The sequence below is a fragment of the Sus scrofa genome, chromosome 5, assembly GCF_054392235.1.
Source record: "Sus scrofa isolate SSC_HxYL_T2T_F1_AM1 chromosome 5, Sscrofa_HxYL_maternal_Yorkshire_Landrace_v2.0, whole genome shotgun sequence".
Classification (NCBI taxonomy): domain Eukaryota; kingdom Metazoa; phylum Chordata; class Mammalia; order Artiodactyla; family Suidae; genus Sus; species Sus scrofa.
In genome coordinates, this window is record NC_139387.1 from 99,102,075 (window position 1) to 99,117,067 (window position 14,993).

General features: G+C 35.5%; 2 protein-coding genes across 17 annotated transcripts in view; one reads left to right on the forward strand and one right to left on the reverse strand.

The window, feature by feature from the left end:
- LOC146403580 (uncharacterized) overlaps positions 1 to 14,993 on the reverse strand; it is a 688,950-nt gene that overhangs the window by 348,795 nt on the left and 325,162 nt on the right. Inside the window, exons 2-3 of one of the 16 annotated variants that reach the window (XR_014804433.1) lie at positions 14,032 to 14,109; positions 5,496 to 7,492 (exon numbers count right to left, since the gene is read on the reverse strand). The exons of 14 other annotated variants lie outside the window; for them this stretch is intronic. The gene's annotated coding sequence lies outside the window, so the exon portion shown is untranslated. Of the gene's footprint in view, positions 1 to 5,495; positions 7,493 to 14,031; positions 14,110 to 14,993 lie in introns of those variants that run through there. One more of the 16 variants, XR_014804416.1, reaches the window with a different exon arrangement.
- EPYC (epiphycan) overlaps positions 2,021 to 14,993 on the forward strand; it is a 38,799-nt gene continuing 25,826 nt past the window's right edge. The window contains exons 1-2 of the mRNA XM_084957607.1: positions 2,021 to 2,140; positions 4,461 to 4,638. Of these exons, the coding sequence (XP_084813733.1) occupies positions 4,474 to 4,638 (165 nt within the window). The 5' untranslated portion in view covers positions 2,021 to 2,140; positions 4,461 to 4,473. The remainder of the gene's footprint in view (positions 2,141 to 4,460; positions 4,639 to 14,993) is intronic.

Below are 14,993 nucleotides of genomic sequence, written 5' to 3' on the forward strand. Positions count from 1 at the left end.
TGTTGCAAATTTGAGCTCCCACCATTCAAAACAGATTATTCGGTACTGGAAGGGATCCAAATAAGAACAAGGGAAAAGATAAATTGTCCATTCTTATAAGGAAAGACAACGTGGAAGAGGAAAAGGCTCCGAAGTGACCATTTCTGCATGCAAAACTACATTAAGACTAGTAACTGTCCTAATTAATTCTAAGTATAGTATTCATTTTGCATATAAGACAAGTAATTTATCATCATGAAAAAAACCTGCATTTGTGGAGAGTGTTCTAAGGCTCAAGGAAGACATCACTTAAACACCCATAATGTAAAGAATAGTAAGGAAAAGTTACTTGTGAAAACAGTCTTCTAGAGTCTGTCAGAGTTCTCCAGAAAGCCCTGGACCAGGGAGATCCCACCTCACCATCACCTGGCAATGCATGCAGAGTAATCGATTAAATAATGCAGGGAGAGGAAGAAATATTAGATATTTTTATGGATAGTTTACTCATCTATTTTCACTTAAAAGCATCTGAATGAGCTTAAAAGCTAATGACAGGTAAGCAACTTTTGAATCTAAGGAACTGAGAGCTATTATTGCCTTTTTACTTTCACAAATATCCCTCAGATGGGCACTTGAACATCTGTTTGACCTTGACCCAATTTGATTTTCTCTTTGTGTCACGTGTGGATAATTTAATGTTGGGTGTCAGTTTTCCCGCCTGTAAAGAGAGATAATCACGCTGGCTGAGAATGTTTCGAAAGAATTAACAGTATTAAAATCAGCTCAGAGACAACATGGGACGTGGCTGCCAAACAGAGCCAGTGAGGGAATTCTGGTCCAGGCCTCTTTCCAGAAATGCTTCGGAAAGGAGCCTCTATAGGATGTGGTGAGACCGCCAGCAGACAACAAAGCCAGGAGGAAATCGCTGCCTCCAAGATGGCCTCTCTGCTGTTTGAGGGGTTTTGGTAGATTTCATACTTTATCTTGTACCACTGCTTCTGTTGCAAATAAGGCTGGTCCCAGGAAAAATGACTCACACTGAGAACAAATCATTTGGAAGCAGGTATAGATGATGCAAGTAATGACTGGGAGTGCCCAGAATAGATGAGCAAAGCAGTCTGAGGGAAGAAGGAGGAATGAGAACTCTGAAGATGGGCCCTCGCCTCCATCAGTTTGTGCAGAATAAAACCTGCTTTCAAAACCCAGCTGTTCACCTCTGGTCACAAAGGAGAGGTTCCTAATGCCCAGGTGAGAACCAGACTCCTAGCTTTACAGTAAAGCAAACCAGAATACAAGATGCAAGTTTTATCTTTCTGTAGAACTTTTGCTTTGTGAATGGACGTGAAGCATAGAAATTTAATACAAATATATTTTCTCTCCATACCTGTAATAAAACTCTTTCACAAACCCTGCCAGGTACCAAAAGGCTAAAACAAATCTTGTACCTTGGGGGAAAGTTTTTTAATGTAATTTGATTTGTTTGGCTCTAAAAGATAAAAGAGAAGAAAAGGAGCATTTTCCCCCAAAACACTCAGATCGTATTTAAGCATTATTTCTGAACATCGTTTTTTGTAAATATTCGTGCAAAAGGTTCATTGTTTGGTTGCTCTCAAAGCATTCCAAGCAATCAAAATAATTTGGATTTTTTTTTTTACTTACCTAACATTATACAGGTAAGGTTTTTACAGCATTTATTAAATTTTAGTTAACATTAATGAAAAGTGAAGACAGCAATTGAAGATATGCAAGGTTCGGTAAAATTACTTCTTATTAGAACATTTCTGAAATATCCATCCATGGTATCACTGTATACACTGTCTTATCTTAATTGGCGAATTTGCTATAGATATGTTACAACCAACTTTTTCTACTTAAAAATTTTAAGGTGACACATTGGCAGTGATAACCCCTTTAACATAATTTCAAGAGCTTTATGTACTAGGCGGTTTGGATGCTACTGCTTAATTTGAGTGACTATAAAATAATTTGGGTTTTTTAAAGATTGAGAAGCATTTCCCAAGGTTAACTTTCTCAACAGAAAATTGAGTGTTAGAAATTCCACCTCCCACAGACCAGAATTCACAACCATTGGTCAGGGGCAAATACCACTGGCTCTGCATCCTCAGTCACTTCGTGCCATTTCACCAAGTAGGAGCCAAAGGTAAGTTTTACACTTGCTTTCTTCTTGGGTTATGGGCTTTTTTCCCCTACTATAACAACCTTTAAAAAAATAATTCAACTTGCTTTAATATTTTGTGGTGAACTTTGATTCAATGGATTGGACTTAATTTTGCTATTTTTATATTATTCTTGGAAAATCCAAAATTCTGAATTAGCTTAGGAATTCATAACATACAGCAAAATACTTGATCTTAATAGCCATAATAGATGCCAATAAAATTATAGTAGTTTCCAGAATATTCTTTAAATCAGGTGCCCTGACACAGAACACACTCTTTGCTTGTATTGACAGGCACTACTGATTATTATTGATTGAAATATTATGGCAAAGAAGAACATGATGAGACTTCAGGTGCTTAAAATGTACTGATGGTCATATTAAAATTATGTATTTATGTCTTTTAAGCTATATATTTTAAAGGTTTTTAGAGGCACATATTATTAAAATATCATTAAATGGTGTGAGGTGGACAGTAAGTTCAAAAGCTTCAACAAAGACACTACATTAAATACTAATATAATTACTCAAAGTGGAGAACATGCTTTTTAGACTATGGATATATGTTCTCCATATTTTTAAGGTTCACACATACTGCCTTACTGATGATAGCTTTATGGGATATGCCAAATGCAAGTAACTCTAACATGCAGACATCTGTAATCAAATACAGAGTATGAAGTAAGAAAAAGAATAAGGAAGTTCATAATTCTTTTGAAAAATGAAAGTTGCCAGAAACATACAAGAAAAATATTTATTTTATTTTTTTAGGTTAATGGTGGCCACTGTTAATGTTTTCCACCTGAACAGGGAAGAATGGTCCCTGAAAGACTTGCAAAACGCACCGTTTTATTAAATAGGACTTGGTTGGTAATTGCACAAAACGGTTCCAAATCTGAGATTTTGCAAAGACCTCTGCAAAGGCCAGTAAAATAGAGGCTTAGTTTATCCAGTGTGAATAAAAAAATTATTTGAAGAAAGCATAGGAGGGGATAAAAAGGAGCTCCTTGTATACTTCTTATTCTCAGAGGAATTTCATATGCTTCTTGCCTAAACCTGCTTCATAAAGACTTTCTTTCAAGTAACTGAAGGTCAGTTTGTCTGCCAGTACATTCAAGTTTAAAAGTAATATTTATCATGAATTCCCTTTTATATGTGTGCATAGGCAAAAACACCATATGTACTGTTCTTAAAGTCAACCCATGGAGTTTACCCAAAATATAAAAGCTTTAAAATCAGACAAGTTTGCTAAAAAGTTTTACAAATACTTTTCTTCCTCAATAAATGATCACCAGGCAACACTTTTCAGAGGCCTAATTTTAGTGTTTATAATTTAAACATGAGAGATTTTTCCTAAACTAAAATGTCTTCAAAGGAGTATATATAGAATTAAAATACTTAAAGTTGTAAGATCTTGATTGAATCCCCCAAAGCATAATGTGATCACGGAAAATAAGTGTTGTGTTTATTAAAGAATCACCAAAGATCTCTCTGTTCTTGTGTGTGGACAAATCCTCCTCTAAAGAAATCTTGCTAAATGGTGACTGTTAAGTCATGTATTCCAATTGATTCTGAGTTTAAACTTTAGATAGCTATTAAGAATTGAAATGAACTACTAAGGACTAAAGTTAAAATGATTTTCTTGTCTGCTCCATTTAGTTAAGGACAAGTTTTGAAAATATTGCATGAAATATTAATGTTATGTATGTAAATATTAAATTATGTATGTATTAATGAAACCCAGAGGCAACAAAAAAGTAAAAGGGAAAAAAAATTCATTATTTTGTCTGGAAAAAGCCCTAGGCTTAAATGTACAAGAAACAGTCCTATTTGCATTACTAGCCGACTCCATCTTGGTTTCCTCATTTGTAAAATGCTGTGACAGTTACAGAGATTGTCATCATTAGCATCATCCCTGTATCCCAGAGTCGAGGAAAGAATCTGAATGCTTAAGAAGTGGTGAAACTCTTTGATAATGTGAAAAGTTTCACGAAGAAGTATATCCCAGTCTTTCTGCATCCCATTTTCTCCATGTTCCTCTATAAAATAAAATCAATTTCACTGTAATTATAATATCTATTGTAAAAAAAATGTGGATTGGTTTGTGAACTTAAACATCTGGCATCAATAGTCTTCAGAAGCCACACAATTTCATGTGTTATGTTTATAAACTATCCATGGAAATAAAATGACCAGCATGAGATTTTTAGCATTGACGGTGATTTAGCATTTCTTTTTAGTGCAAACTATTCATAAGTTACTCTCCATTAAATATTTATACATTTTAATATTTTATAACTAGGAAGGTTTGAAAAATGAAAACATTAGCAAGACTTATTCTGGGATTTGTCATCCTGGATGCTGCTGTGACTGCCCCAACTCTAGAGTCCATCAACTATGACTCTGAAACCTACGATGCCACCTTAGAAGATCTGGATAATTTATACAACTATGAAAACATACCTATGGGTCCAGCTGAGGTAACTGATTCCTCCTAGTCTTAAGATTTTTTTTTAAAGCATTGGATGAGGAATTGTTGGGATTTCTTATCCTGAAATAGATTTTTATTTACTTATAAGCAGAGATGTTCTGTCTTAATCATTTCATATTAACTTTTTTCTCTAGAACTTGGTCAATGTGTTTGTTGGTGGTTAACAATGGGAGAGTCTTGCTTTCTTACACTTCACTTCATTTTCCTTACATCTCCCCACAAAACTGAAAAATAGGAGTTTCTACCAAGTTAGATCAGAAAAATATCAGAGAAGGTGGAAATCAGTGAGAAAAAGACAAGTAGTACACATATGATGATAACAAAGTTCAAGAAGTTTGAAGTAAAGAAAAAAGATACAGGTGTGATAAATTCATTGAGTAATTAAATAAAGAAAAAAAAGATGTGACATTAAAATATAATAGAAGAAAACAAAGAGGTTTCAGAAAAAGGACAATGGTTTGGAACTTCATGTATTCCAAGAGCAAATATTCTTCCCTAAATGACTGCTTACTCTCAGCAGTAATGTAGACATTGGCAAAGGTTAGATCCCATTACCTAAATCTAATATGACATGTTCCTAATTAAATGGTAGCCTTTTTACATAACTAAGGGACACAGACTAATTTTTCTAAATCAGAAAACAAGCAGATCTTAAGATGCTGGCATATAACTAATACACAGCATTGACAAAAACTAATTAAGTATAAATAAACCAAAAGGGAAATTACATCACCTTTACAGAATCACAGCATATTCGAGGGAGTCATTCAAGTGTAAATCTTAGAATAACCTCTTTTGATAACTAGGGAAATGAAATATTTAGACAAAAACATGTATTTGAATTGCATGGGTCTTAGGTATATCTTTATTAAGATAGTAAACACTCTCATTTTTGTTGATGTTGCATTACAAAATACAAGAATCAGACTTTCACGATACAACGGTTTTCACAAATCCTCCCACTACCCTCTTCTTTCGCTGTCTTTCTTTCACACTCTCTCACTCTTTCCCCTATTTTTAGTAAAGTTGCAGACTTCACAGCAGGTCACTTTCCTTCTGAACATGTGGTTATTGCTCTGTTTTCCAAGTGTTTATTAATATTCACTGTTTGATTCATTTCATGGTGTGGCTTCTGTTATGTTAAGGGGGTTTTCCGTTGAAAATTTATAGTCAGCAATACCAGTCTTGCTGTATGTGCTGTCTATACCTCTAACCTAGTGCATCAATGTCTTTTGTACAGAAGACACTTTTTCAGTGCTTAAGTCATCTGCCTTGCTTCTTTTCCTATCTTGCATAAATATTAAAAAAAAAAAACCTCAGTGCATATTTACAGTTATCTACCAAATTAAATATTTTAATTTAAGCTTCTTGGTCATTCCTCCAAAAAAATATTTCATAGGATTGGTGAGTACCATAATGGATTCTCTATTTTAAGTAGGACTGGGAAATGTGGATTCAAGGAATTATTTATTCCCTCAGAATACCAAATGCATAATAGAGGGAACACCATTTGAGACCAAGGTAGCCCTAGGCAAAATTGTGAAGGAAAGGAGCTTTGTAGACCTCTTTTAAGTCATTCCTTGCTGTCAGGATCCTTTCTACTGCAAGAAGGCCCAGAAATTCTTGTGAGATTCCGAAGTTCTTCCTCTCATCAAGAAAATTAAGCTAATAGCTAAATCTATACAAAGACAATTGAGTATACAACCTCCCTCAGGATTTGGTTATTCTAGAATAACCACCTTCCTGCAAAGTACTGACTCTGTGGCATCCCATCCTTACCCACCTTTGTCCTCACTTCATGCAAACCTAATTTTTACAATGGCCTAGCCACCCTCAGAAACCTTAACAACTTAAAGTTACAGAGAGCTACTGATAATCCTTTGTAGTTGATCAAATGTACAAGTCAGCCCTGAGTTAATAATCCTTTGTGGGAGTTCCCATCGTGGCTCAGTGGCTAATGAATCCGACTAGGAACCATGAGGTTGTGGGTTTGATCCCTGACCTCGCTCAGTGTGTTAAGGATCTGGCCTTGCCATGAGCTGTGGTGTAGGTCGCAGATGCAGCTCGGATCTGGCATTGCTGTGGCTCTGGCATAGGCCGTGGCTACAGCTCCGATTAGACCCCTAGCCTGGGAACCTCCATCTCCATATGTGACAAAAAAAAAAAAAAAAGAAGAAGAAATAATCCTTTGTGGTATAATCATAATCAGAAAACTGGTTTTAGGTAGATACTATATAGAGATACACATATGCATATGCTATAATGAAACTATAACATATCTTAAAACATAAGCTATACATAAATCTTTTAAAGAAATTCACAAGGGATTTGTCTAGTGGCAAAAATCAATCAACTAACCCCCTTAATCACCACCTATGGAAAAAAAATTCCCCAAAAAATAAAATAACATGAAGAACAAAATTCAGAAGAACTTTAGATCTTAACAAATTATGACTATGTATTTCTTTACAAACAAAGAACTAGCATATAATTCACTATGGGAAAATGTGAAATAAAGTCAATAGTTCCAGTCATGGGAATAGATTCTACAATCTGGCTAACTTATGCATTTCTTGAATGCAGTCTTACAAATTCAGATTCAGGGAGGTCAGATAAGCTTATTTACCTCATCTTTATAAATTAAAGGCAGTGGTTCCACATATTCTTTATCTTATATGATGCTTTTTAAGTGAAGAGGAGTAGCACACCCATATAGAGTACGGTTGATGAAAAAATTCATAGTAAATGATGCACATGAAGAATGATGGGATCAGATGCTGCAGCTTTTTGTCCTTGATGCCAAGAACATGGCTCTGCCAGATTTAGCTTAGAATTTATTTCATCTGTAAAAGAGACAGCCTTTTATAATTACAATTGAAAAAATTGTAAATGTATAGGGTAACTGCTTTAAATTCCAGTTTCTTTCTTATAAATTCTAAGACTTGCCGTCCTATGCTAATATGATGGACTCTTTGGTCTAAACTTTGAATGATTAATACTTAAGGCCTTAATAAATGCGGTAGGCGGAATTCCAAGATGCTCCCTAAGTGGCCCATCTCTTGGTGTATCCATGGTCTTTATCATTCTTAACATCAAGAATATTGGGACATCACTTCCTGTAATAGGTTATGTTATATGACTCAGCTGAAATTTAAAAAAGAGATTATCTTGGTCAGCCTGACCTAAATTCAGGAGCCCTTTAAATAATTGTCTTGAGAGTAGAGACAAAATGTGAAGCATGAGAGAAATTCAGTGCAAGAGAAACTGTCCATTACTGGCTTTAAAGATAGATGTGTCTACGTAACAAGGAATGCAGGAAGTGTCTAGATGCTGAGAGAAGCGACACCTAGCAAGCATGTGGGGACCCTAGTTCTAAGGATACAAGAAATTCCAAGCTCCACATGAGGTTACAGCCCTGGCCATCATCTTAATTTTGGCCTTTTGAGACTCTAAGCTAAGAATCTAGTCAAACCATTCCTGGACTTCTAACCCACAGAAACTATGAGTTTAAAAATGCATATAGTTTTAAACTGCTAAATTTATTATGTATGTATGTATGTATATATGTATTGTCTTTTTGCCTTTTCTAGGGCTGCTCCTGTGGTATACGGAGGTTCCCAGGCTAGGGATCTAATCGGAGCTGTAGCTGCCAGCCTACACCACAGCCATAGCAACGCGGGATCTGAGCAGTGTCTGCGACCTACACCACAGCTCATGGCAACACCAGATCCCTAACCCACTGAGCAAGGCCAGGGATCAAACCTGCAACCTCATGGTTCCCAGTTGGATTCGTTAACCCCTGTACCACAACGGGAACTCCTAAGCTGCTAAATTTATAGCAGTCAGTAACGCAGCAATACAAATCTAATGCACACGTAATGATTTAAACTTTTTTTTTCTGAAAACCAAATTTGAATTACTATACTGCTGCAAGGCTTGCATGTATTAGTCCAATGACTTATCTAGTCAGTGAGCCAAACCACTCCTGATTCCCAGAGTTAGAATCTCAACAGAGCTTTATTGCTTTCTACTGGTGGCAGAATATTCATTAGGAAAGGGTAATGGAAAGTATTTGTTTTTGAAAATTATACACAGCAACAGTATTTCAGACTGATGACCTAGGAGATTTCTTATGATCTAGGATATCCAGAATCCACCGGACATTATGTTTGAAAAAGATTTTAGATCCAGAAATTCCGTCATAATGTCTATATTACCCAGCAGATAAATAAATTTCTGGTATAACATAACACTGTTGCAGCTTTTACTGGTCTTTCATTTTACTTTAACGATATGAAGAGCAACTGGTTAGAAGCCATCAGATCAAATGCCGACTTTTTGCTTTCTGATGGCTAATAGCTAACCATGAGCACTTGTTATGGGTCAGGTACCAGGAATATCACATGTATTATTTCATTTATTTCTCACAACAAAACTATGAAGCACCATTGTTATTCCCATTGAAGACATGGGGTTATTTGGACAAAAAGCAGTTAAGTAACTTGATAAGATTACAGTTATTCATAATACATAATCATAGTGATGTTCTCATATAGAAAATAATTTCCAGCAGACTAATATAAGATTATACTACCCTCCTTCCCTTTTCTAATTGTCCCTTTAACTTGAATCAGTTTTGGTTGAACTGAATGCCAGGTATATTCTACACTGAATTCCTAAAAAGAGAAAGAAAAAATTCTTCTATGGATAAATAATGTGAACCAGAAGTAACCTTTATAGACAACTGACTTATCTACTTACTGTAAGAATAAATGGCTTAAAATACTTCAAAGAATAATTGTGAATAAGTGTTCTTCAACATATGGGCAATAATTTGAATACATATACTCACACATTTGGGAGTCTGGGATCCAGGGGAACATTTTTCTATTTTCCTTAAAGGGATCATCAAAAAACTACATAGTTCAAAATTTGGTATCTTTGAGTGGCTTAAATTGAGATTGTGTTTTTGACCAAGGAAGGTATTTGGTGTTTCCATTTTCATGATATGGTTTTTGGGTGGCTGACTGTCCATTTCTCTTAGGTCTAAAAAAACACTTGGTCTTGCCCATGAGTAACTTATTTTGCTCAGAAAAGTACTCAGTGGCCACATTAATATTTATAGAGGTTCTGCTGAACTATATGAACTTTCATTCCTCCAGGAAATTTCCTTGGCTCCATCAGATAATTAGACTTCTCCTTACCTATACCATAACTACTTCTACTTAACTGCACCTGCACTGTTCCAAGAATGTTATACCACGGAGTCCCATAAAGTACTTGAACTTGAATGCATCCACTGTAGGATCATGTGGAGGGCATGTGCAAAGACATCACACCATACTCTTTCATGAGGTGTGGAGGAACTATTTCTCTAGGCCTCGGTGTCAGAATGGGTTGCAGTTTTCCAGAAATTTGTTTTGGATCATGCATTTGTCACTAAGCGTGTTTGTCGTTTTGCTCACAAAACAAGATCTTCATTTTTGCCTCATTCTTCCCTGGTTTCATATCACTTCCTCCACCTTTATTCTCCTGTCACCCTAATCTCATGTAGATTTTGTTGAGGTATTACCACGTATGCTTTAAAAAATGCCTTTCTGGAATGAGATAGGAGAGGCATTCAAAAGTATATAACATTGACTAATAAAAGACTGTCTGTGATAACCAGCCAAAAGGAAATTTCTTGAATAAGGAATGCTTTTCTTGCTATTCCCCTCTATTGATCTTAAAAGTAAGGTCATTTTTGAACTCTTTTACAGAAAGTACACGTGGTTAATTGCTTAAAACTATCTCTATAAAGAAAACTGCCACTGAAACAAATAAATTCAGCTTCAAAAATAGCAGAATAGGTGAAGCTACAAGCTTCATCAAAGGAATGAAAATTAAATGTAGTGGAGTTACAGGAGTGAGACAGCACTCAGTGAAGACTGCTGTACCACTGCAATAACAGGGTGGCATGCAAACAATTTTTAGAATATATGTTGAAATTGCCTAAGCAGAATCACTCTGATTTTAGAATACTCACAGAAATCTACATCCACTTTAGATAACGACATATAAGAAGGATCGTTAAATTAGGTTATCTAAATACTACAAATTGGTATCGAACTTTGCAAATACTAGAAGCTGCTTTGCCTCAAAAATTCATCTTTATATTTTATGGGTAAAAGCAATTAAATTAGACATATTTCTACTATTTCCTTAAGTGAAAAAAGGCATGCAATATTTTTATCTTTATATTCAGAATTATGTCTCACTTCGGCAATTTGTGTTTTGAAGTTTCAAGCATATGGTTGGCATATAAAATGCCTTTTATTGGAAGAAGTAACTTGTTAAAGGTTCAGTCAGTCCGCATTAAATATTCTTTTTTAGGATATGGTTAAAAAAAAATGAAAGCTAATCTTTCTCTTCACCCTCCTTTTTCACTGAAGATGCTCTGAAGGATGAGAGGAAAGAATTTCGCTGATGATCTTTTAATATGGTTGTCTGATTGACTTTCCAAATGCTTCTTTCAAAAGCAGTATTAAACCATTTGATTCTTATTTTAAGCTATTTGAAAACCTTAACAAACAAAGCAACAAAAATGTACAATCATGTAGGATCATCAAGAAAAAAAAAATCATTGATAGTATTTGCCAGTGATTTGTTTGTGTTTGTATTGGTATTATACATTATTAATGAGACCACAAACATAAGTTAATTCTCATAACTGTCCCTTGATATAAAACAGCAACAGCAGCAGCAGCAGCATTATTATTAAGAACAACTGAGGATCAGAATGTTGCTCAAGGTTATTCAGCTAGTAAGTTTCAGAGCAAAATTTAAACCAGATTATTTTAATGCCAAACTAGAGAGACTCTGGCACTAAAACCTCCATCATTTTTCTGCTGCTTCTCTTTCATCTTTACTTCTTTTAGCTGTGTCCAATATTGAGGTTTATTTTATCTGAAATGGAGTAATTTAATTATTAGGAATCAGGAAAATAAACATTTTCAAGTGATTACAATTAACAGTTAACATACTATCTAAGCATCTCTTTTAGCTGTCAAAGTATTTAAGGGAGAGAGGGAAAGATGATCCTTCTAAACTGAAAGCAGCTTTGTCAAAAATATGGGGATTGAGCAATCTTTGCCAAACACATTTCTTCCTCATTCATTTTCAAGATAAAGTAGAAAATAAGATACAGCTTTTATTGCCAGTGTTTCTGGTCACAACCTTTTTGATAATTAATATGAATCACTTAAATAAATGTGAGTACCAGACTTATGCTTAGAGCAGAATTCCAGAGCGCTTCACATACCTACATGCCAGTGTGTGGAACCCATAAGAATATTCGTTTAGCAACCTAGCCTCAACAGCCCAGGGCCTTTTAACATGTTCGGAAAGCAACTTTTGATATAGTGATCACAACAAAGAATTATTTTTTTTTAAGATTTAGTATCAACTGGCAGGATAATTTGGGAGAAAGACAAATTTAAATTTCTATATTCTTTAGCAAAAATCTTAGTTTGTGCTAGAGTAAAAATCCAAATAACATTCTGGATTTTGAAGACCTTTTTTTTTGTTTGTCTGTTTTTAATGAGATAGACCTCTACTTTAAACATTTGCTGAGAAACTGAACTTACTGGTTAAGCACTGCCTGGCATAGTGGGGATCTAAAGTAAGGAAATAAACAAGCAAGGACATTTGCTCCTCAGTCCGGCTTTGCCTGGTCACTTAAACCATTAACACACACACTACAAAGAATGGTGGAAGAAACCACTGGCTTTGGGTGTTGCTCATGTCTACACCCGGTTCATCCTCGTGGGACAGTTTTTCACAGTGTTGAATGACACGGGCTATGGGGTCAGACTCCCCATGCATGAGTCCCAAGTCTGCCACACCAACCCTGTGGCCTCAGACAGTCATACCACCCTTCTGAGCCTCCGCTTCCTACTTACAAGATAACTTGTAAGAATTAAATAAAAAACAGCTCAACTTAGAGTGTGGCACTAGCAGATGTTCAATACATGTTATCTTTAACCATGGAATTAACTATTTCATCTAGAGCCACTGAAACTTATGCACCACCGATGATCAGGGAAGCCTTCATGGAAGGGATGGGAGTTGAGCTATCACGAAGACTAAGCCTACTGGGCATAGGTTCACTTTAAATGATCCACTTACCAACCTCTCACTGAGAGCCAGGAATGGAAGCAGGTAAATCAGACAAAGTCCCTCCCTGCCCCTCAGTATCTCTCAGTCTAGTCGTCTTATAAACACACAATTGCAACACAATAAAGGAAGTGAAAAAAGGTAAGTATAAATAATATGTATAGCCATCTGTTGGGACATAAGATTTCTATGAGTTCAGTCACAAAATACATGCATACACTGAGAAATTATGTCCCCAAATCTGTTATCAGTCATGGATCTGACAAAAAATCTGAGATATAAATGACCTTACTTATGTAATCATCTACCACTTTTTTTGAACAGTATGTAAGTCTATTTATATGAATAAATGCTATAAGGATTACAGAAATATATGTAAACATATATAATGAACATTATATAGAAAAATTAGATAAAATATAAGCTATTTACAATTACATTATCTCATAAAATAGTTTATAAAAATATATAATATAGAGTAAGATGTACCATATTCTCTACAATATCACATCTCATATATTATTAATTATGTATTACCTTATGGTATAAAAATATGAATTATGAGAGTGAGAAAAAATAGGAGCTAAGAACATAATATGAAGCCAGGAGCCAACTACATATTTGAAAATGCATACTATTTTGTATTATGATACCAATAGATACATATAGCATTGAAGTTTTTTTCTGAGCAATAGTGTTTGGTTTTAAGGAACCTCAAGCATACTCCAACCATGCCCTACCTGACTTCATAACCAAATGGAAGACAGAAATGGGACTCAGACAAACAGAGTTCAAAATAATCCCCTTATAAAGGCTAAGTTGAATACATGACTTAGATGTAAAGCAACTGCAGCCTTCTTATTATAAAACTCCAGAAATCAGCTAGGTCATCAGTCATAGGCAATGCTGGTCAACCAGAGGCCTCAAAATACAATAAATGAGAGTACATGCATGGGGGGAGAGGTGGGGAGCACAAAAAGGAACACATGCTCCTAACAGGCAGGCACCTTCCCCTAAAAAAGATGATGTACCACTCAGGCCACGTTCCTTCTCCCACTCGTCAATTACCCTGCTCATTCTTCCTCCCTTAGGAGGAGGGGCCAACAGAGGATGGACCCACTCTCCAGCATGGGGGCTTCTCAAGCCATCGGGTTTGGCCATTAAGTTCAACAGAGCTTTCCTTGTCAAGAGGAACAATGAGGCCATTTTTAGGATACTTGCTCTCTACCTTCATGCGGCCTGTCCTCATGCCAACCACCAGTCTTAGGCATCCTCAGAAAGTCTTTAGGTTTTGACTCAGAAGGCTCTGAAATGGATTCAAGAACATCAGTGAATTTATCTCAAAGATCTTTCTGCACCTGAGATTGAGATTTCACTCAATTCTAAGTTCTACCTGAAATTATATCAAGCCACATTATCTAACAACAGAGCTTAAGAGAGCTTCTGCAATGACATGAAATGTTAAGTAAATATACTCCAATAAGACACTATCAGAAACATAAAGAGGACACACATTTGCATATAGCTCCCGTACATCTATAAATTTTTTGAGGAAAAATTTAAAACTGCACATTAATGTCTCTTGTATATTAATGCCTAAAATTATTTCAATCCAAAGAGATTATAGTATAAAATCAAATTTGCTTGCCTAGTGCTCTACAAGTCCAAAGAATAGGCAGTCCAAAATCTCCCTTTCTTAATTCCTTTTGCTTCATCCCTAGTAGATCAACTATTCAAGCTTGGGCCAAGCTGGCTTCTTTTATTAACTACAACTCTCTACAGGTGTAGTTCCTCCAGAGGTATGTTAACTGTCATTCCTTCATTACCAAGTTTCCCATGACCTTGATATTTAAAAAGAATGAAGCATGAATTGCACACACAACATTACCACAATGTTGACCCTAACCCTATCAGATTAAAGTAAAAAGTTAATACTGAATCCCTAAAACAGCTATTCTAGGCAAAAGTATATTCCCCAAACTAGTACATTCTGTTGCCAGAGACCCAAGAAGAGAGTTGATGGTACTTAAGAAGTCAGAAGATGGAAGATATTTTGGCTTACCCTCATCCAGATTTGGTCAGCTTCTGTTCATTATCTCTAGTCTGCAAATTTGTGTTCAACTACAATTTAGAGAAATCTCCCACCAGGAGTTAAATTATGGCACTGTTTTATCATTATTAGAGCAGCTG